The 27156-nt window shown below is 41.5% G+C and overlaps 2 protein-coding genes across 4 annotated transcripts; both read left to right on the forward strand.

Annotated features, from left to right (window-relative positions):
- Positions 1-1218: 1218 nt before the first annotated feature.
- On the forward strand, positions 1219-8590 carry LOC133075437 (serpin B3-like). 2 transcript variants are annotated; one of them, XM_061169680.1, is made up of 8 exons: positions 1219-1319; positions 2059-2248; positions 2884-2940; positions 4320-4448; positions 4763-4880; positions 5990-6132; positions 6435-6590; positions 8183-8590. In XM_061169680.1, exons 1-8 carry the CDS (start codon positions 1219-1221, stop codon positions 8588-8590), a joined length of 1302 nt encoding a protein of 433 aa, XP_061025663.1. The 2 variants fall into 2 exon arrangements, with proteins under 2 accessions (XP_061025663.1, XP_061025664.1); XM_061169681.1 differs by lacking the exon at positions 1219-1319 and having other exon boundaries at positions 2084-2248; positions 2884-2952.
- A 10550-nt stretch (positions 8591-19140) lies between these two features.
- Positions 19141-26779, forward strand: LOC133075441 (serpin B3-like). 2 transcript variants are annotated; one of them, XM_061169684.1, is made up of 8 exons: positions 19141-19241; positions 19984-20173; positions 20809-20865; positions 22245-22373; positions 22688-22805; positions 23915-24057; positions 24360-24515; positions 26375-26779. In XM_061169684.1, the coding sequence occupies exons 1-8, from the start codon at positions 19141-19143 to the stop codon at positions 26777-26779; spliced, it is 1299 nt and encodes a 432-aa protein (XP_061025667.1). The 2 variants fall into 2 exon arrangements, with proteins under 2 accessions (XP_061025667.1, XP_061025668.1); XM_061169685.1 differs by lacking the exon at positions 19141-19241 and having other exon boundaries at positions 20009-20173; positions 20809-20877.
- Positions 26780-27156: the final 377 nt, after the last annotated feature.

A 27156-nucleotide genomic window follows, 5' to 3' on the forward strand; every position in this document is an offset into this window, starting at 1 on the left:
TGAAAGTTCAGAAGAAACAGGTTCTTTTCATTTAGACACAAGGAGTTATGTCACTAAAAGACCAGAGTCTGTCAACAGACTGCCCTGTGGGGAGTGGACACACACACAGCTTCCTGAACCAGCTACCTGCCTGGATACCTCACCTGTGCGGTTCACTAACTTAGAAACCTGGGCTTCTGCTCAGCCACTCTGGGCCCCATCTCTGTCATCTGTGAAATGGGGAGAACAAAGGGATCTGCCTGAATAAGGTGTTAAAGAGGGAAATGAGTGAATACATACCCCCCTCAGTAAAAGTCAACTGTTTTTAATATTATTCTGCTATGAGAATGCCATGCCCCTGAAGAGAATACAGCTCCAATGATAAGAGACTTAACCATGGCATTCAAAAGAACACTTTTTCCTGCTTTTTTCTCACAGGCATTTGACTCTGTTTTCAAGACCACGAATTTGAAGATGGCGTAATGAATAGCAGGCTGACCGAGAAATGTGATAATTCTGGAGTTCAAACAATTTATTTTTCTGATACATCTTTGTACCAAAAATTGGAATACTGCCACCAAAATGGCCCCTGTTTGGATCCATTGTCCTTCTCACTGAGAGCTGATTACACTGCAGGGAAATGAGCTTCCCACTGACCCTAGAAGTCATTGGCCATCTGGGATTGGCTGCAAGGGGCATGGGGGTCACAGGGAGGACCACGGCCAAGGTCCAGCCTTTAGGGGAAGGCAAATGATGCCTGTTCTCCACCTACTGCTGAGACACTTCGCCAGTATCTCTTAAGTTGAGAATTGGAGCTATTTTCCTGGTTATACAGAATAATTCTTAAGGAAATGGCCAGGTTGGAGAAGCCCTTTCAGAATATAAAATAGAGAATATAAGCTTTTTAATTGTCAGTGTTAGAAGTGGTCTTAAAGACAATTCAACATGTAAGACAAGAAAGATATTTTAAGGGTTATTTCTGCTTGGGCACAGTAGCTCAGGGCATGTGAAGAAGTTAGAATTTAACGTTATTCTCCTTGGTGTTGGAAAGGCACCTACATGCATTTCATATGAGCCAGTGATCGCAGGTCACAATTTCTTCTGCAGGTGAAAAGGACGTACGAGAATAGAACAATAATCTTGCCTTTACTCATAGAGACTGCATGCTTATGAAGGTGACGGGTAGCCTGGTGAAGAAATCAGAAGCTGCTTTACTTGAAATACCAGTTGTTGTGAGGGATGGGAGGCAGCAAGAGAGAGTTATACAGTCCAGACCTGACCATTCACGGCACATCAGCTCACAGGCTGTCTGCCCACCTCTGCTTCCTCCAGGCTCACAGGTAAGTGCTTCCAGCAGCTCTGCTTGACTACATGAATCCTTCCTGAAAATAATAACAATGATGTGTGTTACATCATTTCTCTAATTTGTTTTGCCTGATTGTATTTTATTCTTTAGCCAGGGCAAAAGTAAAACAATTTTTCATCTCCTTTAATCTTTAGGTAATTTATTTATTTCCAAAAACCAAATGCTCCCTTAAGAGGAAGTGTGATTGGGGGGTAGGATGTCCAGTACCCACAGATCCCTCAAGAAAAAGGCATAGAGGTGCCTCATGAGAGATGGTGGGATGTTACACATCAATCTTTGCCTTGGATCTGTTATAATGCATTTTCTACCCAGTCTTAGTACAGCCAGTATGGAAGAAAAGATATTCTATTAGTTTTCACAGAAGTTTTCTTTTCCTTTTTTTTTTTTTTTTTTTTTGCCGCACCACACGGCATGTGGGATCTTAGTTCCTTGACCAGGGATCAAACCTGTGCCATCCTGCATGGGAAGTGCAGAGTCTTAACCACGCTGCCAGGGAAGTCCCCACAAAAGTTTTCTTTAAATACTATTTCCATAGTCTTCTAATTATGAAGTATATACATGTACATTGAAAAAAGCTTTAAAAGAAAAAGGAAGGAAGCTATAGTTTTCAGAATCCCACAACCCGCATATAAGGCATTTCTTAGGAAAATTTTATTACAGACTAACCTTCCCTTCAATAAACTCATTATAAACTAAATTTGATGCTTCTCCAGGAGTTCCAGACCACATCAAGCCACCATGAGTTCACTCGGTGAAGCAATCATCCACTTTGCAGTCGACCTGTTCCAACAGATCAGACAATCAGAGAAGGAAAATATCTTCTTTTCCCCTTTGAGTATCATGTCAGCCTTAGCCATGACTTCCTTGGGGGCCCGAGAACACACGGCATCAGAAATCCAGAAGGTAGGTCGCAGCTTCCTTTACATTTACCAGTTTGTCCTGGTTTCTCTGTCGGCTTCTGTGCAGATGATCACAGATTTGGCTGTCCCCAGGGGTAGCACAGGAAGCTGCAAACTCCCCATGACTGGGCGGGCACAAAGCTGTGGGAGCATATGCTCTCCCCCTGTGCTCCGCCGCATCTCTTCCCTGTGCCGAGACTTCCTTTGGGAGCTGGGATGAAACCTACAACTGCCCAGTGACCACAGGTGAGGCTTTAAATGGTAGAGTTCAGGTAGAAGTGGTGCATTGACTAAAATCCATGGGAGTCATCTTTACATGTTTCCTCAGCAATGGATGAAAAATGAATCAGGATTCTTTGAACTGGCTGGTGATCAACCAGCTTTGTGTTTTTCACACGCAGGTTGTGTTTTTCAAGGAGCAAATGCTTGCATGGAACATTTCTTTGTTCTTTTTCTTTCTTTCTTTTTGGGTTTGTTTTGTTTTTTTTTGATTTGGCATTTTGTTTTGTTTGCTTGTTTGCATTCTTTCTTTCCTTCCTTCTGTCTTTCTTCCTTCCTTCCTTCTTTTCTTTCTTTTTTATTTACTGTGGGGTACATAGATCTCTAAAGTTTCCTTGTCCCACTCTCTGTCTCCTCCAGGTCCTGCACTTTAATGAAATCGCAGAGAACAAAGAAGAAGGAACTACAGTTGATCCCGTGAGTCACAGAGCATTGAATCTAGAAGGAGATCACATGTCCAAGAGGGTCAGAGTTTAAACTGGGCATTTCAGATAAAGAGGGAAAGGCCAATTTTTAGGGGACATCTTAAGCAAAATAGATTGGACAGAGTTGTTTCTCATATCATATTATGTACTTATTTATTTTATATATTTGTTTTCTTGAAAGAAGAGTAGCGTGTTCTTAAGAGCAAGGGTCCTGAAACCCAAAGGACCTTCAAACTGAAGAATGGTTTTTTTGCCATGCCACGCAGCTGGAAGGATCTCACTTCCCCGGCCGGGGCTTGAACCCGGGCCATGGCAATGAAAGCCCAGAATCCTAACCACTAGGCCACCAGGGAACTCAGGAGCTTCAAATTGTGCTCTTCTGTTCAGGAATGGGGAACGTGGCAAAATACAACTGCTCTGAGCCACAATTTGACTTCATACAAATTAACTAGGAGCAATAAAAAGTCTGCTGCAAGACATGCAACTACATGTGAAACAGGACAACAGTGCCTGGATGACAGAAACCCCCATAAACGTTATGTATTATTATTAGAGAATAATAATAACTATAGTAATCACAATATGTTGCTAAAATTATATAATTTTAATTAACCCCTAAATTAGAGTAAGAGCAATAAGCATATGATCAACTATATTTTGGAAAATGATTGAGTGAGAATTATGGTTGGTAGCCTAAATAGTCCAAAACTCTTCGTTAGCAAGTGGAAGGTTCCGGTTGAGATCAGCGTGAGTTGAAAAATTGGCTCTGTCTCCTTGGAGAAGTTTCTTAGTTCTCTGAACTCTCTTGTTTTCATGTCAATTGAACTAAAGACTTAGAGATGCTGATGTACAGCTGTTAGCAGTGTACCAGAGACACACTGCTCCTACTTCAGAGTGACTGGCATAATGAACAGCCAAAGAGCACAATCAAGGGGTCTTAGAAAGTCATCCCTCCAAGGAGTAAAACAGGGCTTCATGCCATAACATAGGGCAATATACAAATTTCATGTTCTCATACAGTTGATGACTGTTAGAGATGCACTATGGTTCTAGCTCAAAGGAGTTTAAGTTTTAGCTGGTCCCAAAACATGTGACACAATTAAAACACAATCCAATAGTGGAATGGTGCTGCATCTCTAGTTCAAAAGAGAAAAGACCGGCGTGTGTTAGAGCAGGAAGGAAGAATTACCTGGAAGAGTGAATGTAAGGATTATGAAGGGTACTTCCGGTAAAATACACCATATATGGGGAGATAGCAACCAATGTCGTCCGTGGGGATACCAAACTCTAGGTACGGAGCTCACAGACCTATGGGGGTGTAGTATTTACATACAATGAGAATCCAATGAGCTCACTTTCTGGTGTTTGAAGGTTGAAACGCCAGGATGTATTCATCATCAATTTCAAACTCTTCTGACCGAATTAAAGAAACCCACTGATGCCTATGAGCTGAACACAGCCAACAGGCTCTATGGAGAAAAGACTTTTCTGTTTCTTCAGGTAAGTTTCATGGCCTGTCACACCTTTGGTCTGCATCCTGGGTCCTCTGATCCCATCTCCTAATGGGGGAGGGGGAGGCAGAGGAGCCTGGCTGACCCACATGGGGAGCATTTGCCCCAGAGGCATTCAGCTCCTGGACCACGACGCCCCCCACTGGAGTGTCCCAGAGCCTGACAACCCACCGGGGAAGTGGGCGTAAGGATCGTTTCAGGTACTCTCTTTGGTCATCACTGAACACAGTTTAATCTGGGAATACCTACATAGTTACTGATAAATTACTCTTAATCCCTCCTTTCTTCCTGCCCATGTCATAGGCATACATGGATAATGTTAAGAAATTTTACCTAGCCAGTGTGGAATCTGCTGATTTTGGCAATGCTGCAGAAGAAAGTCGGAAGATGATTAATTCCTGGGTGGAAAGCCAAACTAATGGTACGTTATGAGAGAGTCACTCCTTAAAAATCACTGTAGAGTCCCCGCTGTGTGTGAACGCTGTGCTGGCCCCTGCATGGGGTGCCAGGAGCCGGGGTGAGATGAGATTACAGAAGATGGAGGAGGGCACTGCAGAGGGTGGAATGGTCCACGTCAGTGTGGAGAGAAACAAGGGGAGCCCAGGAGGGATCCCAGGACCAGCTACCTGGAAACTCAGCTGAGTCTGTGGGTGACAGTATCTCTATGGATCCCAAATCTCTGCTCAAACTTCATGTTGATTCGCATATTTTCTTTAAATTAGAGGCTTAACGTCTGGATTATGATCCCTAAGAGATAATATTAAAAGGGTTCCCTTATCCTTTGTTAACTGGGAAACGAGCCGCTCTCCTGCAAACCACCCTTCTTGCCGTCTGCAGCAGGAGCAGCCTGACCACTTCCCCATCCGCGCATCCTGCAGGGATGGTCACAGCTGTCCTCCCCAACCACGGAAGGCGGCTGGATGATGTCCCCATTCTATGAACCATATCCTACCTCCCATCCTAAATACAGGCCAAACCTACAGCAACTCAACCTGGCAAATGAAGACAAAGTCACCCCGGGAAATGGTGTCTGAGTACATGTTTTCGATTTTAGCGTTCATGTCATTTGTCCTAAAGAACATTCAGGCCCATTTCCTCTGAGTAGTGAGTTCAAGTGTGAAAAAATAGAAAGCAAAGAAGAAAGTGAAGAAGAAAAGAATAGAAGGAAGGATGGAGGAAACAAGGGAGGGTGGGGGTTATTGAGGGGACAGGGAGGGTGGTAGGGAGGGAGGGAGAAAACTGACCAGTGGAAAGATCAGCTGACATCAGTTCATCAGAATTCAGTGTGAGGTGACTGATGTCACCACAGAGACCAAACACGTTCCCAGTCAGAAGAAGGGGTGTCTGCATGAGGGCGACTCCATCAGGCTGGTGCCATGAGGAAAGCTTCACCTTGTGAACAATCGGGCACAGAGTCCCTAATGTGGTGATTTGTGTGAATATTTAATCATCAGTTGTAACTCTCAAAGCATCTTCCAGACAAACCACTTGTGCCTTTCATGACAAACCTTTGATTTTCTTTCTTTGCAGAAAAAATCAAGGATCTCTTTCCCGAAGGCTCTCTTGGTAGCTTGACCGTTCTGGTTCTGGTGAATGCAGTCTATTTCAAAGGGCAGTGGTGCCAGAAATTTAAGAAAGAAGATACTGGAGAGGAAAAATTTTGGCTGAACAAGGTATTGTCTATAAATTATGTATATAATATAACATAGCTACACATTCAGTGTGAAATTTAAATACCTAGTGATTAATATATAGCTGCTGCGGGTAGAAGATAGAATTTGTCAAGGCTTATTTTCCTGTCTTTTTTTTTTTTTAACTTTATTTAGTTGGGAGTCCTTGAAGAAACTCTTGTCTCTAATTCCCAGATTTCTGAGATCATCTCTTAGAAGGAGGATGTGTTTGGTATGACAATAATATGATCTTTCTTTTTGACTTATGCTCACTTAGCATTTTTTGCCACATGAATTTATTGCAGGATACAAGCAAATCTGTGCAGATGATGCAACAAACCGATCATTTCAATTTCACGTCACTGGAGGACATGCAAGTCAAGATCCTGGAAATACCGTACAAAGGCCGAGAGCTAAGCATGGTGCTGCTGCTGCCCAATGAAGTAGACGGTCTGCAGAAGGTAGAAGCTGGCGCCTCCAATGCTGCCTGCTATTGCTTAAATTCCTAGTGAGACACTGCTCGTACGGGCTGCTCATAGACTGGTGCTAGTGGCTGGCAGAGCTCAAGCAAACAACAAAAAAATAAAATCAATACCTTAGGGATCACAGTATGATACGAATAGTGTATCTGTACATCACAGGTCATATTAATATTCTGATGAAACTATGGAGTGTCAGTTCACAAAAAAAATATACCTAGATACACACATAACTATTTTGCAACCATAAGAACCTCTGATATATTCCAGTCCACTCATTTGAAGACAAGGAAATTAACACTCATACATAGGTGACACATAGAAATATTTGCAAGTTCACTCACAAGTAAAATAAGGAAATTAAAAAAACAAAGTGGTTACATATTGCCCACTAATTCACAGTGCTTCTGTAGACCGTGGACAAATAGATTATCTTGATGCCCACTTTTAAATTTTGAAGTATTTGGTCCCTAAGTGCTCAAAAAGACCAAAGGCTCATTCAGAGCCTCATTGCTAAGATTTCAAAAAAGGGGGTGATTATAGAATTTTCCTGTTAGCATTGTTATAATAAAGTTAATATGTAAAAATATCAGTAACAATATCTGGCATAAAAGGACATTCTATAAAAGGCCATAAGCAATTACTCTAATAGTCGATGATGATGCAGAAGCGGCAGTAAACTTGCCACACTCAAAATACATATCTCGTAACACTGGAAACTGGAAATTCTTAGGGAAAGCAACATGGCAATAAATGTGAAGAGTCATCAGAATATTTCTGCTTCAGCTCTAAATTCCCCATTATCAATGACATAGGGAATCTCAGTCCTAGGATTTTATCCTATAACAACAAGTCTAAACAGGGGAAAAGCTTTTGGACAGAAGTGGCTCAAAATAATGAAAAATTGTAAATGAGGAAAAATGGTACATGTTTGTATTACCTTAGGGTAGGTTAGGGACTGGCATGCAGTGAATGCTTAAAAGATATTAAGTAAAGATATGTATACTGAATATCAATTTAATGATAGTATTATGTAACAGTGTAAACTTGATTAGAGAAACATATATCTATACAGGAAAAGTTTACAAATAAATGAAGCAAGAAAAAGGAATAAAAGTAGGCTATACGCTGTAAATGCACTACGTAAAAATTTATGGACGAAAGAACATTGACAAGAGGTTATTTGAAAGTGAAGCACGAAATAGAGAACAAGCCTAAGAAGTGGATGGCTCATCTTCTACAACTAATTTTATTTAACCATTCTGTTGCATATATGTGTGCATATATATTATACATATATACATTTGTATAGATATTTATACATATGCATATATTATTAATGTGTACATATAGACATAAAAATAACAAAGTCATGAAAATATAAGAACATTTATTTGATTATATAATATATATTCAGGACTCTGTTATTTTTACCTCCTCAGATAAAACCATATCAACTGAATCTCCTGTATTTATGTTTACTGTTAAAGGATTTCCACGTTTCAATCCAATGTTAAGGGGGGCGCCATGTCCACTGACAATCGTGCCAGTTTTTCCTTTTTCCATTGTTATAGCTTGAAGATCAACTCACTGCTGAGAAGTTAATAGAGTGGACGAGCCCACAGAATATGAGCGAGAGACAAGTGGCTTTACACCTACCTCGGTTCAAAGTGGAGGAGAAATATGACCTCAAGGCCACGCTGGGAGCCCTGGGGATGGTGGACGCCTTCAGTGAGGGGAAAGCCGACTTCTCAGGCATGACCGGGAGTGGAGATCTGGTGGTGTCGAAAGTCCTCCACAAGTCCTTCGTGGAGGTGAATGAGGAGGGCACAGAGGCCGCAGCTGCGACTGGAATAGAAATAGATATAACGTCATTACCTCCAATTCCGGACAGTTTCCGTTGTGACCACCCTTTCCTGTTCTTCATCAAGCACAACAAGACCAACAGCATCCTCTTCTACGGCAGAATCTCTTCCCCTTAGATGTGATTAGCCAGCGGCTACACTCGGGGGACATTCACAGAGCTGTTCCCGAACCTTGATTGCTGGAAGTAACAGGTTCTCTCTGATTCATTTTCCTTTCCAAACTCATAGTCATCACTGAGAATGTGTTGGTTGAAATACCATGTCTGTCTGTCTCTCTCTTTCTACAAACCCATGTAAACCTACTCTGTCTCCCCATGGTAACTCCTCTTCAGACAAAATGTTCAGTATATTCTAAAAGGCTATTTCAACACTCTATATTCTACGAAGTTTGAAATATCATACCTCCTATTTCAGAAATTATATCTACTATTCAAAACTATTCACTTAGACACATTTACTTGAATTTAGGTGATATATGGGACCCTTACATGTCTAAATTTTTTGATTTTGTGAAATACATTATCAATAAAACAATGACTTATTCTTGTCATTCTTTTTTTTTAACATCTTTATTGGAGTATAATTGCTTGACAGTGTTGTTTTAGTTTCTGCTGTATAACAAAGAAAATCAAAGTGAATCAGCTATATGTATACATATATCCCCATATCCCCTCCCTGTTGCATCTCCCTCCCACTCTCCCGATCCCACCCCTCTAGGTGGTCACAGAGCACCGAGCTGATCTCCCTGTGCTATGTATGCAGCTGCTTCCCACTAGCTATCTATTTTACATTTGGTAGGGTATATATGTCCATGCCACTCTCTCACTTCGTCCCAGCTTACCCTTCCCCCTCCCTGTGTCCTCAAGTCCATTCTCTATGTCTCTGTCTCTATTCCTGTCCTGCCCCTAGGTTCGTCAGAACCTTTTTTTTTTTTAAGATTCCATATATACGTGTTAGCATATTTGTTTTTCTCTTTCTGACTTACTTCACCCTGTATGACAGACTCTAGGGCCATCCACCTCACTACAAGTAACTCAATTTTGTTTCTTTTTATGGCTGAGTAATATTCCATTGTATATATATGCCACATCTTTATCCATTCATCTGTCGATGGACACTTAGGTTGCTTCCTTGTCCTGGCTATTGTAAATAGTGCTGCAGTGAAAATTGTGGTACATGACTCTTTTTGAATTATGGTTTTCTCAGCATATATGCCCAGTAGTGGGATTGCTGGGTCATATGGTAGTTCCATTTTTAGTTTTTTTAGCAACCTCCGTGCTGTTCTCCATAGTGGCTGTATCAACTTACATTCCCACCACAAGTGCAAGAGAGTTCCCTTTTCTCCACAGCTTCTCCAGCATTTATTGTTTGTAGATTTTTTTGATGATGGCCATTCTGACTGGTGTGAGGTGATATCTCATTGTAGTTTTGATTTGCATTTCTCTAATGATTAGTGATGCTGAGCATCCTTTCATGTGTTTGTTGGCAATCTGTATATCTTCTTTGGAGAAATGTCTATTTAGGTCTTCTGCCCATTTTTGGATTGGGTTGTTTGCTTTTTTGATATTGAGCTGAATGAGCGGCTTGTATATTTTGCAGATTAATCCTTTATCAGTTGCTTCGTTTGTAAATATTTTCTCCCATTTTCTTGTCATTTTTGTCATTTGTTACTTTTCCTTTCTTCTTCTTTTCAACAAAGTGCAAGTGACCCACCACACATAGAAAAGGTAATTTAGAAATACATTATCACATATAAAAATTCAAAATTGTAGAGCATGATGAGGTTGAAGAGGTGAGCTGTTACCAAAACATGAAATGCTCTGTAACCCATGTCAAGAATTTAAGAGTCTAGAACTCAGAACTGGGATAGGAACTGGTAAGTAATAGAGATGATATAAATTTTAGAGATACTGAGAGAAATACGGTAATTGTAGCTAAAGGCAAAGATGGGATCATACTGGGAGAGAATAAAGTGAGAAGAAAGGAATGCCAAGATATGACCCTGAAATACACCAAAATATAAAGGACAAGTATTGACAATTGTTATTTCCTAAAACATAACTTTTCTTAGGGCAGGAAAAATCTTTTGGAGGTGATGGATATACTTAATACATGGATTAGTATGATGGTTTCACATATGTATACACATCTCGAAACTCATGAAGTTGCATACATCAAGTATGTACAGCACTTCCTCTATCAATCATACATCAGTAAAGTTATTTTTGAATGGAAAGTAGTAAAAATCAACATGTTATGTGGTTTTAAAAATAAAAATAAATATAATAGAAGTTTAATAAAGAAATACATGTAAATACAAAATACCTCCCCACAAGATACCACCTCATCCCCATTGGATTGGCCAAAGTTAAAACACAAAGACTGGTCAAACCCCGTGTGGAGAGAATGTAGATCAACCAGAGCTCTCCTACACCACTGGTTCGGACCCAAAAGCTGCAACCACTTCAGAAAACAGTCATGCAATTTTATTTGTTCCATCTTTATTGAGATATAATTGACCCATAACATTGAGTAAGTTGAAGGTGTACAACGTGTGGATTTGATACACTTATTTTCTGCAAAATGGCCACCACCACAGCTTGGGCTGACACCTCTATCACATTACCATTTCTTCTTTGTGAGCTGTTTTTGTTCAAGGAGAGCTGTCTCATTGTTGACCTCTGAGGGGGAGTGGAGGCTGGGGTCTCCTACACTGCCATGTGGGTGATGTCCCTCCAGAAAACTGTAAATCTTCATGGCTGAGCAATGCAATTCTAGAGAAAGTCTTCCTCAAGTGTACAAAGAGACATGCAGCAGTACTTTCTTATAAAGTTAAACGTATACTGATCCAGTAATTATGATCCAGTTATTCCACACCTTGATTTTACCCAAGGGATGTAAATACATGCGCCACAAAAGGGCTAGTATGCAAATGTTCATTGAAGCCTTATTTTAACAACCAAAAGGCTGGCAAGACCTCAAATTTTTAACAGCTGGTGAACAGTTACAAACAAAAGAATTGCACTTAGAGGTAAACAGGAAGAAACTACTGATTCCTGCAGCAACATGGATAAAACTCCCACACACTATGCTGTGCAAAAACGAAGCTGAACAGAAAATGTACATGTTACATAATTCCACTTATATGACAATTTTATACTATGAGTAAGACTAGTTACATCTCAATACGGAAGAGACCTTTGAAACAGAGCAATACGATCATGGGAAATACAAAGAAAAAAATACAAAAACTTTAATGAATAATTATTAAACACAAAATCTAATATTTTATTGAAACACCATAACTTGATGAGATGAACCGCAGCATAATTTCTCTGTGCTTTTTCACTTAAGATAAATATGGATACTGCTAAACACTCATTGGTTCTGCATCTGACATAGAATCTTGAACTTTGTTAATAGCAGGTTGAATCATTAAACATTTTTAGAGATGAAATAAATGAGGAGTCACTTCCATAGGAGAAAATATTTATGATGGGATTGATGAAACGGATGTTTTTTATTAGTTGAATAATACAAACCGTATCAGCAAGAAATTTCATAGGTTTTATTCATGGCTTTTATCCGAAATATCTTAAAGCTCTATAACCCAGTAAACTTTCCAGTTTTTTGGTATTTCTTTTTTTTTTATACATCTTTATTGGAGCATAATTGCTTTACAATGTTGTGTTAGTTTCTGCTGTACAACAAAGTGAATCAGCTATATGTATACATATATCCCCATATCCCCTCCCTCCCACCCTCCCTGTCCCACCCCTCTAGATCATCACAAAGCACCAAGCTGATCTTCCTGTGCTAGGCAGCATCTTCCCACTAGCTTCCTGTGCTAGGCAGCATCTTCCCACTAGCTATCTATTTTACATTTGGTAGTGTATATATGTCAATGCTACTCTCTCACCATGTCGCAGCCTCCCCTTCGCCCCCTGTGTCCTCAAGTCCGTTCTCAATGTCTGCATCTTTATTCCTGGCCTACCACTAGGTTCATCAGTACCATTTTTCTAGGTTCTATACATATGCGTATGCATACGGTATTTGTTTTTCTCTTTGACTTACTTCACTCTGTATGACAGACTCTAGGTCCATCCAGCTCACTACAAATAAACTCAGTTTCATTCCTTTTTATGTCTGAGTAATAGTCCCTTCTGTATATGTGCCACATCTTCTTTATCCATTCATCTGTCGATGGACATTTAGGTTGCTCCCATGTCCTGGCTATTGTAAATAGTGCTGCAGTGAACATTGTGGTACATGACTCTTTTTGAATTACGGTTGTCTCAGGGTATAGCCCAGTAGTGGGATTGCTGGGTCATATGGTAGTCCGATTTTCTTGTGCCTGATTAAGTATCAGGAACAGCAGAAAAGAATTTGTCATGTGTAAACACATGGGTGGAAAAATCAGACTTAGTTTCAGTAGTTTTTGAGGTGCGCTTCTGGTTGAGTCTCCAAAGGAACCCAATCTAGACAATAGTGAAAGATAAGAAGAAGTTATGTTATGACTGAAAAATTGTCATTACTCCCACTGTCACCTTGCCTTAATTTATGTATATTCTTAATTCAGAATGCCTAAATATGAGCTAAGATACTACCCTTCTGACATCCCACTCTTCACACGTTATAGGAATCGGTAGAAAATGGGGGAGGCAGAAGCCCTATGAGTGGGTTTGTGTGTCTTGATTAATCAGTAAAAGGGCTTTGTCTTTGTTGCTCCCGGGCATCTCTCATCAGTAAGATCTGAAGGAGGTGACAATTTGCTTTCCTTTTGTGAAATGTGGTAGAGTTGGGAAACCTGCCACTGTGAACACAGGAGGTTTTTAGGCAGATAAATTGTGGGGAGGAGAACACACACACTTGCGATGTTGAAAATCTCATACAATAGAAACAGCTCTGTAGGCACCTTTAGAATTACTCTCTAAAGAGAGTAATTCTATGAAGACCACTGTTTTAGAAGATGTTAGCCTTCGGGGGAGCCTCCCACCCTCAGATACAGGGAACTGTCATGGTTCCATGACGCACCATCCACTTCAGCGGCTTCAGTCTCTCCTTCTCCCTGTCCAGTTTCCTCCCTTCTATGCTCTCTCACACTCTCTTTCTCCCTCTCCTTCTCTCCCTGCCACCCTACTCTCTCCCTTAACATTGTTTTTCAATTTCTGCTGAATGACTTGCCCACGCCCATCATAACAAAGCAGCTGATCCCACAACTTGTCACAATAGCTACTAAGCACCACAGCCTCTGATGTCCCAACACCCGTCTTACACCTGCACTTCACGTCTTGCCTCCATCCCTAATTTGGTGCTACATGTGCCTTGCCTTACACCACTCCCCCATCTCCTCTCAGCACATTTCTTCTCAATATGGGACCAACCTGATCCCAAAAATTCCATTCCAAGATGTTTTTCCCAGAGCCATTTACTTACCGTAATAGTCAAGGCTCTAGCAGAAAACAAATGACACAGTCAAATTGGGTAATTCAGGAAAGTTTAACAAAGGGACTATACAAAGTATGGTCAGGGCTAAGAGAAACCAAGAAAGGATGGTGAAGCAACCCATGGCTAGCAACAGTAGGGGGACATTGCCACCCCTAGACGCACATGGCAAGGGCAGGAATGGTGACCAAAATCCAGAGAAAGTAGCTGTAGCTGCAGAAAAGCCACCCCGATAAGATCTGCAGCCTTTGGTAAAGAAATGCAGCCATCGCTTGGCAACCTCGCTGAGAGGAAGCAGGTGACCGAGCGCCCTGCACTCACCCAGCTGCGGGTCTACTCTTGCTTCCTCCCACAGGCCAGATGCAAAGTTCCCTAGAGGAGAAGGACCCGGATTATGTCTCCCTACATCTCTGCCTCCTAGGGCCAGGGGAGGTTGAGCCAGTGAAGGGTGAAACTGGAGAAGCAAAATAAAATCCCCAGCACACCATATCCCATGTAATCAAATTCCTTCTTCCCCCTAGAACTTTCTGTCTCCATTGGTACTCTAGAGACAGGCATCAGCAAGAATTAATATTGCTTTATATATAGAACATCTTCAAATAGATATTAAACATCATGGATCTAATTTTTTTAAGGGTCAAAAAAGTTTTTTTTTTTCACAAAGGAGGAGATTCCACTAGTATAGAGATGTAAAATGAAACAAGAATAAATTCAATTGTTGCCAATAAAACGAAAGTTTTCCAGTCGTCCAGCATTGGAAGCAGTTGGGATAAAGTGGAAAACCTAAAAGGTGGAGAGGCAACAGATTCCTCAGTGGATATTGAGGAGTAACATACACGTTGGTAGGTGGGCACAAGGTGAAATACCTGGAGGGCCAGAAACTTAAAATAAGGCTTTGGGACAGGGAAAGAACAATGGCTAGTAAAGGCAGTGGGAATAAAAGAAAGAGAAGACCATGTTTCCTGGCGTCATGGTATGAAGATAGGATAGTAAGGAGCTGTCCCTGAGAAAAGATCACGGAACATGAAGTCATGGGGAAAATTCATATTTCAGGTAAAGCAAGGAGGAACAGGGACAGTCTTACAAAAAGAGAGTGCCTGCAATGGTTTTTCTGGTTAGCAGAACAGGAGTGCCAAGATGAAACAGGGTGGGAATTTATAAGAGATCACCAAGGAACAGCCTTGGATTTGATTGAAAGCATGGATTAGGATGACTGTCTTGGATGGAACTGGAAAGGTGGGAATGGGGGGAGGGGTGGAGGTTTTATGAATTTGTCTCCGTCTTCCTTGATAAAACTACGTATGAGACCAATTCCCTAACTAACATCTTTTTATATCTCACTGCAGTTGATTCTCCTCTGAGAAAATTAAAGCCAAGTTTATTAACCCTATTCAGATGTTATTCAATGTGTACATATCTATATCTGTATCTGTAGGGAATATAGTAATTGGCAGATAGCCTATTGTTGGATGCTTGAAGGATCTTCTCACCTAATTAGTTTGCCTGCAGACAGGCACATACTTGGTAAGAAAGAAGAAATAAAATGCTCCCTGGGATTTGCAACTTAATAATGCTGACAAATCTTCACGCCCTTCACAAGGAAATAAGGTTTAGGAAAACAGAGAAGCTAGTTCTTGATGAACAGATAAAGATATTAGAAATAGCAAGATGGTTCCTGAAGGTGTGATTGCCTCTTGAATTTTAATGGGCTCCTGGATTCCTGGAACCAATGATGTTGGTGTATATTTAGAAAATTCCCAAAGACATAAGTTAGAAATTACTGACTTGCAGAATCTTCTGATAATTGCTGAGGCTTCTGTGACACTGAATGACATCAGGGTGCCATAACCTTGTCTATTACATGCCAGGAGCACTTTTCAAAGATGGGGGAAAGAGTATGATATGGTTTCTATTTGAACTAGCCCAAGATCTCTGTAAATTTAACCAAACTCCTGGTCCTTATCAGTTAGTGTCTTTTCCTCAAAGCCAAACTCTACATGAAAAATCTTGAAAGTTTATTCTCAGAATTTAGTCCTAGTTGAAAGTTCCCTTGAAGACCAATTTATCATACTTTGCCCCCCTATTTCTTCCTCCAGGACCAGGCTGAGCTTCTTGCTTCCGTCTACGGGGTTCAGATCCCTTTCTCTTTTAGCCCAAAGAAACCCATCTTGCTCCCGCTCCAGGGACCTCCACTCTCTCTGGGACAGTGGTCTGTGATGCAACCTTGACTAGAAGTTCCTATTCCTCGTGTTTGTCATTTTTCATCCTGGATCTTTTCTCTTCCCGTTTCCTTCTATTTTTGGACCTCACTCCTACGTCCTCACTCAGCCCCACCCGGTCCCAGCTCAGGGATCGTTAGGCTACAGTATCACTCAGGAGTCACTGCACACATATCGACAGAGGAGCCCTAAGAGCAGCAGGGCTGGGGGCTGGGGGATCAGGCAGAATCATCTTTCAGGTTGAGAAACACAGATCTCCTCTTCCCTTCACCTCGTGTCTCCATCCCGGTGCTTCTGGGACCTTGTTGTGGGTGAATCTTCCTGTGAATAAGCGACGTGCTGAGACTACAGACTCTGTTCCTGGCAGGTGTTAAAAAGGACCAAAGACAGTAACAAGTGCTGGAGACGTGCAGAGAATCAGAACTGCACACACACGTGCTGCCATCATAGTCTGGTGGGAATATAAATGGTGCAGCTTCTGGGGAAGGCAGTCTGGCAGTTCTTCTAAATCAAACATAGACTTGCCATTGACCCAGGGTTTCACTCGTAGGTAAATGCTTGAGAAATTAAAACACACGTCCACACTGAAATTTCTGCATGAGAGTTCATGTCGGCATTACTCACAATAGTACACAAAACCCAATTGTACATCCACACATGAATGGATGTTTTAAAAGTGGTATTTCATACAATGGTGCATAATATAGTCATATAAAGAAATGCACCATTTTATACTACAACATGGATGAACCTTGAGAATATTATACTGAGTGAAAGGAGCCTGATAGAAAAGGCCACATTCTGTGCAATCCCATTTATATGAAATATCCAGAATAAACAAATCCATAGAAACAAGAAGTAGATTAGTGGTTTCCAAAAACCGGGGGGAAGAAAGAACTATGTAGGGAGCTTCTCTGGGGAGAAATGAAATTATTCTGGAAAAGATCATGGTGATAGTGGCACAACCTTGTCACTGGCCTAAAAACCAATGACTTATACATTTTGAAAAGCTGAAACTTACACTACAGGCATTTCTTGGGATCTACGGGAGACTGATTCAAGGACACCCCAAGGATTCCCAAATACAGGAACGCTCAAGTACCTGATATAAAATGGCACATAACCTACATATATTCTCTTTACACTTTAAATCATCTCTCGATTTCTTATAATACCTAGTACAATGTAAAGGCTACGTAAAGAGTCATAAATACAAAGTAAAATAGTTGCTGGTGTGGGGCAAATTTAAGGATTGTTTTTTGGAACTTTCCGGAATTTTTTCCATCTGGTTGACTGACTCTGTGGGTGCAGAACCCATGGACGTGGAGGGCTGACTGTATGTGAGTGATAATCTCTGTTGGGAAGCTGGTCCACAGTACAAACATCCCACACGTGTGGCAGGGGAGATATTGGGCCAGATACCCTGGAAATGCCACCCTCCCCCCTGACAGCCATGCCACAGGGAGCAGTGTCCTCTGGAGAAAAACACTTCCTTTTCTCCATCTTTTCTTCCCCTCTCAAAGTGATCCATTTCTACCAAATTCCAGCTGGATAGAGCAGTGTGAGGGAATGGAAAGTGAGCACCTGACCCTCTCTCAGAGTCACACCCACCGAGGAAACCAGCCCAGCTCCACTCCCCGCTCACTGCTCCTGGTGGTCTCTGGATGGAGCCCTAAAAGAGTGTCTGAACCGCAGCCTTCCCTCCTAGTGACTGAGGGGCCCACAGGGGAGCATTTGGGGGACCCATTCCCACCACCTCAGATTTTGCGGGAGGACATTATCTCTTTTGAAAGTTCAGAAGAAACAGGTTCTTTTCATTTAGACACAAGGAGTTATGTCACTAAAAGACCAGAGTCTGTCAACAGACTGCCCTGTGGGGAGTGGACACACACAGCTTCCTGAACCAGCTACCTGCCTGGATACCTCACCTGTGCGGTTCACTAACTTAGAAACCTGGGCTTCTGCTCAGCCACTCTGGGCCCCATCTCTGTCATCTGTGAAATGGGGAGAACAAAGGGATCTGCCTGAATAACGTGTTAAAGAGGGAAATGAGTGAATACATACCCCCCTCAGTAAAAGTCAACTGTTTTTAATATTATTCTGCTATGAGAATGCCATGCCCCTGAAGAGAATACAGCTCCAATGATAAGAGACTTAACCATGGCATTCAAAAGAACACTTTTTCCTGCTTTTTTCTCACAGGCATTTGACTCTGTTTTCAAGACCACGAATTTGAAGATGGCGTAATGAATAGCAGGCTGACCGAGAAATGTGATAATTCTGGAGTTCAAACAATTTATTTTTCTGATACATCTTTGTACCAAAAATTGGAATACTGCCACCAAAATGGCCCCTGTTTGGATCCATTGTCCTTGTCACTGAGAGCTGATTACACTGCAGGGAAATGAGCTTCCCACTGACCCTAGAAGTCATTGGCCATCTGGGATTGGCTGCAAGGGCCATGGGGGTCACAGGGAGGACCACGGCCAAGGTCCAGCCTTTAGGGGAAGGCAAATGATGCCTGTTCTCCATCTACTGCTGAGACACTTCGCCAGTATCTCTTAAGTTGAGAATTGGAGCTATTTTCCTGGTTATACAGAATAATTCTTAAGGAAATGGTCAGGTTGGAGAAGCCCTTTCAGAACATAAAATAGAGAATATAAGCTTTTTAATTGTCGGTGTTAGAAGTGGTCTTAAAGACAATTCAACATGTAAGACAAGAAAGATATTTTAAGGGTTATTTCTGCTTGGGCACAGTAGCTCAGGGCATGTGAAGAAGTTAGAATTTAACGTTATTCTCCTTGGTGTTGGATAGGCACCTACATGCATTTCATATGAGCCAGTGATCGCAGGTCACAATTTCTTCTGCAGGTGAAAAGGACGTATGAGAATAGAACAATAATCTTGCCTTTACTCATAGAGACTGCATGCTTATGAAGGTGATGGGTAGCCTGGTGAAGAAATCAGAAGCTGCTTTACTTGAAATACCAGTTGTTGTGAGGGATGGGAGGCAGCAAGAGAGAGTTATATAGTCCAGACCTGACCATTCACGGCGCATCAGCTCACAGGCTGTCTGCCCACCTCTGCTTCCTCCAGGCTCACAGGTAAGTGCTTCCAGCAGCTCTGCTTAACTACATGAATCCTTCCTGAAAATAATAACAATGATGTGTGTTACATCATTTCTCTAATTTGTTTTGTCTGATTGTATTTTATTCTTTAGCCAGGGCAAAAGTAAAACAATTTTTCATCTCCTTTAATCTTTAGGTAATTTATTTATTTCCAAAAACCAAACGCTCCCTTAAGAGGAAGTGTGATTGGGGGGTAAGATGTCCAGTACCCACAGATCCCTCAAGAAAAAGGCACAGAGGTGCCTCATGAGAGGTGGTGGGATGTTACACATCAATCTTTGCCTTGGACCTGTTATAATGCATTTTCTACCCAGTCTTAGTACAGCCAGTACGGAAGAAAAGATATTCTATTAGTTTTCACAAAAGTGTTCTTTTCCTTTTTTTTTTTTTTTTTTTTTTTTGCCACACCACACGGCATGTGGGATCTTAGTTCCTTGACCAGGGATCAAACCTGTGCCATCCTGCATGGGAAGTGCAGAGTCTTAACCACGCTGCCAGGGAAGTCCCCACAAAAGTTTTCTTTAAATACTATTTCCATAGTCTTCTAATTATGAAGTATATACATGTACATTGAAAAAAGCTTTAAAAGAAAAAGGAAGGAAGCTATAGTTTTCAAAATCCCACAACCCACATATAAGGCATTTCTTATGAAAATTTTATTACAGACTAACCTTCCCTTCAATAAACTCATTATAAACTAAATTTGATGCTTCTCCAGGAGTTCCAGACCACATCAAGCCACCATGAGTTCACTCGGTGAAGCAATCATCCACTTTGCAGTCGACCTGTTCCAACAGATCAGACAATCAGAGAAGGAAAATATCTTCTTTTCCCCTTTGAGTATCATGTCAGCCTTAGCCATGACTTCCTTGGGGGCCCGAGAACACACGGCATCAGAAATCCAGAAGGTAGGTCGCAGCTTCCTTTACATTTACCAGTTTGTCCTGGTTTCTCTGTTGGCTTCTGTGCAGATGATCACAGATTTGGCTGTCCCCAGGGGTAGCACAGGAAGCTGCAAACTCCCCATGACTGGGCGGGCACAAAGCTGTGGGAGCATATGCTCTCCCCCTGTGCTCCGCCCCATCTCTTCCCTGTGCCGAGACTTCCTTTGGGAGCTGGGATGAAACCTACAACTGCCCAGTGACCACAGGTGAGGCTTTAAATGGTAGAGTTCAGGTAGAAGTGGTGCATTGACTAAAATCCATGGGAGTCATCTTTACATGTTTCCTCAGCAATGGATGAAAAATGAATCAGGATTCTTTGAACTGGCTGGTGATCAACCAGCTTTGTGTTTTTCACACGCAGGTTGTGTTTTTCAAGGAGCAAATGCTTGCATGGAACATTTCTTTGTTCTTTTTCTTTCTTTCTTTTTGGGTTTGTTTTGTTTTATTTTGATTTGGCATTTTGTTTTGTTTGCTTGTTTGCATTCTTTCTTTCCTTCCTTCTTTCTTTCTTCCTTCCTTCCTTCTTTTCTTTCTTTTTTATTTACTCTGGGGTACATAGATCTCTAAAGTTTCCTTGTCCCACTCTCTGTCTCCTCCAGGTCCTGCACTTTAATGAAATCGCAGAGAACAAAGAAGAAGGAACTACAGTTGATCCCGTGAGTCACAGAGCATTGAATCTAGAAGGAGATCACATGTCCAAGAGGGTCAGAGTTTAAACTGGGCATTTCAGATAAAGAGGGAAAGGCCAATTTTTAGGGGACATCTTAAGCAAAATAGATTGGACAGAGTTGCTTCTCATATCGTATTATGTACTTATTTATTTTATATATTTGTTTTCTTGAAAGAAGAGTAGCGTGTTCTTAAGAGCAAGGGTTCTGAAACCCAAAGGACCTTCAAACTGAAGAATGGTTTTTTTGCCATGCCACGCAGCTGGAAGGATCTCACTTCCCCGGCCGGGGCTTGAACCCGGGCCATGGCAATGAAAGCCCAGAATCCTAACCACTAGGCCACCAGGGAACTCAGGAGCTTCAAATTGTGCTCTTCTGTTCAGGAATGGGGAACGTGGCAAAATACAACTGCTCTGAGCCACAATTTGACTTCATACAAATTAACTAGGAGCAATAAAAAGTCTGCTGCAAGACATGCAACTACATGTGAAACAGGACAACAGTGCCTGGATGACAGAAACCCCCATAAACGTTATGTATTATTATTAGAGAATAATAATAACTATAGTAATCACAATATGTTGCTAAAATTATATAATTTTAATTAACCCCTAAATTAGAGTAAGAGCAATAAGCATATGATCAACTATATTTTGGAAAATGATTGAGTGAGAATTATGGTTGGTAGCCTAAATAGTCCAAAACTCTTCGTTAGCAAGTGGAAGGTTCCGGTTGAGATCAGCGTGAGTTGAAAAATTGGCTCTGTCTCCTTGGAGAAGTTTCTTAGTTCTCTGAACTCTCTTGTTTTCATGTCAATTGAACTAAAGACTTAGAGATGCTGATGTACAGCTGTTAGCAGTGTACCAGAGACACACTGCTCCTACTTCAGAGTGACTGGCATAATGAACAGCCAAAGAGCACAATCAAGGGGTCTTAGAAAGTCATCCCTCCAAGGAGTAAAACAGGGCTTCATGCCATAACATAGGGCAATATACAAATTTCATGTTCTCATACAGTTGATGACTGTTAGAGATGCACTATGGTTCTAGCTCAAAGGAGTTTAAGTTTTAGCTGGTCCCAAAACATGTGACACAATTAAAACACAATCCAATAGTGGAATGGTGCTGCATCTCTAGTTCAAAAGAGAAAAGACTGGCGTGTGTTAGAGCAGGAAGGAAGAATTACCTGGAAGAGTGAATGTAAGGATTATGAAGGGTACTTCCGGTAAAATACACCATATATGGGGAGATAGCAACCAATGTCGTCCGTGGGGATACCAAACTCTAGGTACGGAGCTCACAGACCTATGGGGGTGTAGTATTTACATACAATGAGAATCCAATGAGCTCACTTTCTGGTGTTTGAAGGTTGAAACGCCAGGATGTATTCATCATCAATTTCAAACTCTTCTGACCGAATTAAAGAAACCCACTGATGCCTATGAGCTGAACATAGCCAACAGGCTCTATGGAGAAAAGACTTTTCTGTTTCTTCAGGTAAGTTTCATGGCCTGTCACACCTTTGGTCTGCATCCTGGGTCCTCTGATCCCATCTCCTAATGGGGGAGGGGGAGGCAGAGGAGCCTGGCTGACCCACATGGGGAGCATTTACCCCAGAGGCATTCAGCTCCTGGACCACGACGCCCCCCACTGGAGTGTCCCAGAGCCTGACAACCCACCGGGGAAGTGGGCGTAAGGATCGTTTCAGGTACTCTCTTTGGTCATCACTGAACACAGTTTAATCTGGGAATACCTACATAGTTACTGATAAATTACTCTTAATCCCTCCTTTCTTCCTGCCCATGTCATAGGCATACATGGATAATGTTAAGAAATTTTACCTAGCCAGTGTGGAATCTGCTGATTTTGGCAATGCTGCAGAAGAAAGTCGGAAGATGATTAATTCCTGGGTGGAAAGCCAAACTAATGGTACGTTATGAGAGAGTCACTCCTTAAAAATCACTGTAGAGTCCCCGCTGTGTGTGAACGCTGTGCTGGCCCCTGCATGGGGTGCCAGGAGCCGGGGTGAGATGAGATTACAGAAGATGGAGGAGGGCACTGCAGAGGGTGGAATGGTCCATGTCAGTGTGGAGAGAAACAAGGGGAGCCCAGGAGGGATCCCAGGACCAGCTACCTGGAAACTCAGCTGAGTCTGTGTGTGACAGTATCTCTATGGATCCCAAATCTCTGCTCAAACTTCATGTTGATTCGCATATTTTCTTTAAATTAGAGGCTTAACGTCTGGATTATGATCCCTAAGAGATAATATTAAAAGGGTTCCCTTATCCTTTGTTAACTGGGAAACGAGCCGCTCTCCTGCAAACCACCCTTCTTGCCATCTGCAGCAAGAGCAGCCTGACCACTTCCCCATCCGCGCATCCTGCAGGGATGGTCACAGCTGTCCTCCCCAACCACGGAAGGCGGCTGGATGATGTCCCCATTCTATGAACCATATCCTACCTCCCATCCTAAATACAGGCCAAACCTACAGCAACTCAACCTGGCAAATGAAGACAAAGTCACCCCAGGAAATGCTGTCTGAGTACATGTTTTCGATTTTAGCGTTCATGTCATTTGTCCTAAAGAACATTCAGGCCCATTTCCTCTGAGTAGTGAGTTCAAGTGTGAAAAAATAGAAAGCAAAGAAGAAAGTGAAGAAGAAAAGAATAGAAGGAAGGATGGAGGAAACAAGGGAGGGTGGGGGTTATTGAGGGGACAGGGAGGGTGGTAGGGAGGGAGGGAGAAAACTGACCAGTGGAAAGATCAGCTGACATCAGTTCATCAGAATTCAGTGTGAGGTGACTGATGTCACCACAGAGACCAAACACGTTCCCAGTCAGAAGAAGGGGTTTCTGCATGAGGGCGACTCCATCAGGCTGGTGCCATGAGGAAAGCTTCACCTTGTGAACAATCGGGCACAGAGTCCCTAATGTGGTGATTTGTGTGAATATTTAATCATCAGTTGTAACTCTCAAAGCATCTTCCAGACAAACCACTTGTGCCTTTCATGACAAACCTTTGATTTTCTTTCTTTGCAGAAAAAATCAAGGATCTCTTTCCCAAACACTCTCTTGGTAACTTGACCGTTCTGGTTCTGGTGAATGCAGTCTATTTCAAAGGGCAGTGGTGCCAGAAATTTAAGAAAGAAGATACTGGGGAGGAAAAATTTTGGCTGAACAAGGTATTGTCTATAAATTATGTATATAATATAACATAGCTACACATTCAGTGTGAAATTTAAATACCTAGTGATTAATATATACCTGCTGCGGGTAGAAGATAGAATTTGTCAAGGCTTATTTTCCTGTCTTTTTTTTTTTTTAACTTTATTTAGTTGGGAGTCCTTCAAGAAACTCTTGTCTCTAATTCCCAGATTTCCGAGATCATCTCTTAGAAGGAGGATGTGTTTGGTATGACAATAATATGATCTTTCTTTTTGACTTATGCTCACTTAGCATTTTTTGCCACATGAATTTATTGCAGGATACAAGCAAATCTGTGCAGATGATGAAACAAACCGATCATTTCAATTTCACGTCACTGGAGGACATGCAAGTCAAGATCCTGGAAATACCGTACAAAGGCCGAGAGCTAAGCATGGTGCTGCTGCTGCCCAATGAAGTAGACGGTCTGCAGAAGGTAGAAGCTGGCGCCTCCAATGCTGCCTGCTATTGCTTAAATTCCTAGTGAGACACTGCTCGTACGGGCTGCTCATAGACTGGTGCTAGTGGCTGGCAGAGCTCAAGCAAACAACAAAAAAATAAAATCAATACCTTAGGGATCACAGTATGATACGAATAGTGTATCTGTACATCACAGGTCATATTAATATTCTGATGAAACTATGGAGTGTCAGTTCACAAAAAAAATATACCTAGATACACACATAACTATTTTGCAACCATAAGAACCTCTGATATATTCCAGTCCACTCATGTGAAGACAAGGAAATTAACACTCATACATAGGTGACACATAGAAATATTTGCAAGTTCACTCACAAGTAAAATAAGGAAATTAAAAAAACAAAGTGGTTACATATTGCCCACTAATTCACAGTGCTTCTGTAGACCGTGGACAAATAGATTATCTTGATGCCCACTTTTAAATTTTGAAGTATTTGGTCCCTAAGTGCTCAAAAAGGACCAAAGGCTCATTCAGAGCCTCATTGCTAAGATTTCAAAAAAGGGGGTGATTATAGAATTTTCCTGTTAGCATTGTTATAATAAAGTTAATATGTAAAAATATCAGTAACAATATCTGGCATAAAAGGACATTCCATAAAAGGCCATAAGCAATTACTCTAATAGTTGATGATGCAGAAGCGGCAGTAAACTTGCCACACTCAAAATACATATCTCGTAACACTGGAAACTGGAAATTCTTAGGGAAAGCAACATGGCAATAAATGTGAAGAGTCATCAGAATATTTCTGCTTCAGCTCTAAATTCCCCATTATCAATGACATAGGGAATCTCAGTCCTAGGATTTTATCCTATAACAACAAGTCTAAACAGGGGAAAAGCTTTTGGACAGAAGTGCTCAAAATAATGAAAAATTGTAAATGAGGAAAAATGGTACATGTTTGTATTACCTTAGGGTAGGTTAGGGACTGGCATGCAGTGAATTCTTAAAAGATATTAAGTAAAGATATATATACTGAATATCAATTTAATGATAGTATTTTTTTTTTTTTTTTTTTTTTGCAAGGGCTTTCTCTAGTTGTGGCAAGTGGGTGCCACTCTTCATCACGGTGCGCGGGCCTCTCACTATCGCGGCCTCTCTTGTTGCGGAGCACAGGCTCCAGACGCGCAGGCTCAGTAGTTGTGGCTCACGGGCCCAGTTGCTCCGCGGCATGTGGGATCTTCCCAGACCAGGGCTCGAACCCGCGTCCCCTACATTGGCAGGCAGACTCCCAACCTCTGCGCCACCAGGGAAGCCCTAATGATAGTATTATGTAACAATGTAAACTTGATTAGAGAAACATATATCTATACAGGAAAAGTTTACAAATAAATGAAGCAAGAAAACGGAATAAAAGTAGGCTATGCGCTGTAAATGCACTACGTAAAAATTTATGGACGAAAGAACATTGACAAGAGGTTATTTGAAAGTGAAGCACGAAATAGAGAACAAGCCTAAGAAGTGGATGGCTCATCTTCTACAACTAATTTTATTTAACCATTCTGTTGCATATATGTGTGCATATATATTATACATATATACATTTGTATAGATATTTATACATATGCATATATTATTAATGTGTACATATAGACATAAAAATAGCAAAGTCATGAAAATATAAGAACATTTATTTGATTATATAATATATATTCAGGACTCTGTTATTTTTACCTCCTCAGATAAAACCATATCAACTGAATCTCCTGTATTTATGTTTACTGTTAAAGGATTTCCACGTTTCAATCCAATGTTAAGGGGGACTCCATGTCCACTGACAATCGTGCCAGTTTTTCCTTTTTCCATTGTTATAGCTTGAAGATCAACTCACTGCTGAGAAGTTAATAGAGTGGACGAGCCCACAGAATATGAGCGAGAGACAAGTGGATTTACACCTACCTCGGTTCAAAGTGGAGGAGAGCTATGACCTAGAGGCCACTCTGGGAGCCCTGGGGATGGTGGACGCCTTCAGTGAGGGGAAAGCCGACTTCTCAGGCATGACCAGGAGACAAGGTCTGGTGGTGTCGAAAGTCCTCCACAAGTCCTTCGTGGAGGTGAATGAGGAGGGCACAGAGGCCGCAGCTGCGACTGGAATAGGAATGGTTGTAACGTCAGTTGGAATTCCAGAGAGTTTCCGTTGTGACCACCCTTTCCTGTTCTTCATCAAGCACAACAAGACCAACAGCATCCTCTTCTACGGCAGAATCTCTTCCCCTTAGATGTGATTAGCCAGCGGCTACACTCGGGGGACATTCACAGAGCTGTTCCCGAACCTTGATTGCTGGAAGTAACAGGTTCTCTTTGATTCATTTTCCTTTCCAAACTCATAGTCATCACTGAGAATGTGTTGGTTGAAATACCATGTCTGTCTGTCTCTCTCTTTCTACAAACCCATGTAAACCTACTCTGTCTCCCCATGGTAACTCCTCTTCAGACAAAATGTTCAGTATATTCTAAAAGGCTATTTCAACACTCTATATTCTACGAAGTTTGAAATATCATACCTCCTATTTCAGAAATTATATCTACTATTCAAAACTATTCACTTAGACACATTTACTTGAATTTAGGTGATATATGGGACCCTTACATGTCT

Source organism: Eubalaena glacialis, chromosome 15, assembly GCF_028564815.1.
Source record: "Eubalaena glacialis isolate mEubGla1 chromosome 15, mEubGla1.1.hap2.+ XY, whole genome shotgun sequence".
In the NCBI taxonomy this organism is placed as follows: domain Eukaryota; kingdom Metazoa; phylum Chordata; class Mammalia; order Artiodactyla; family Balaenidae; genus Eubalaena; species Eubalaena glacialis.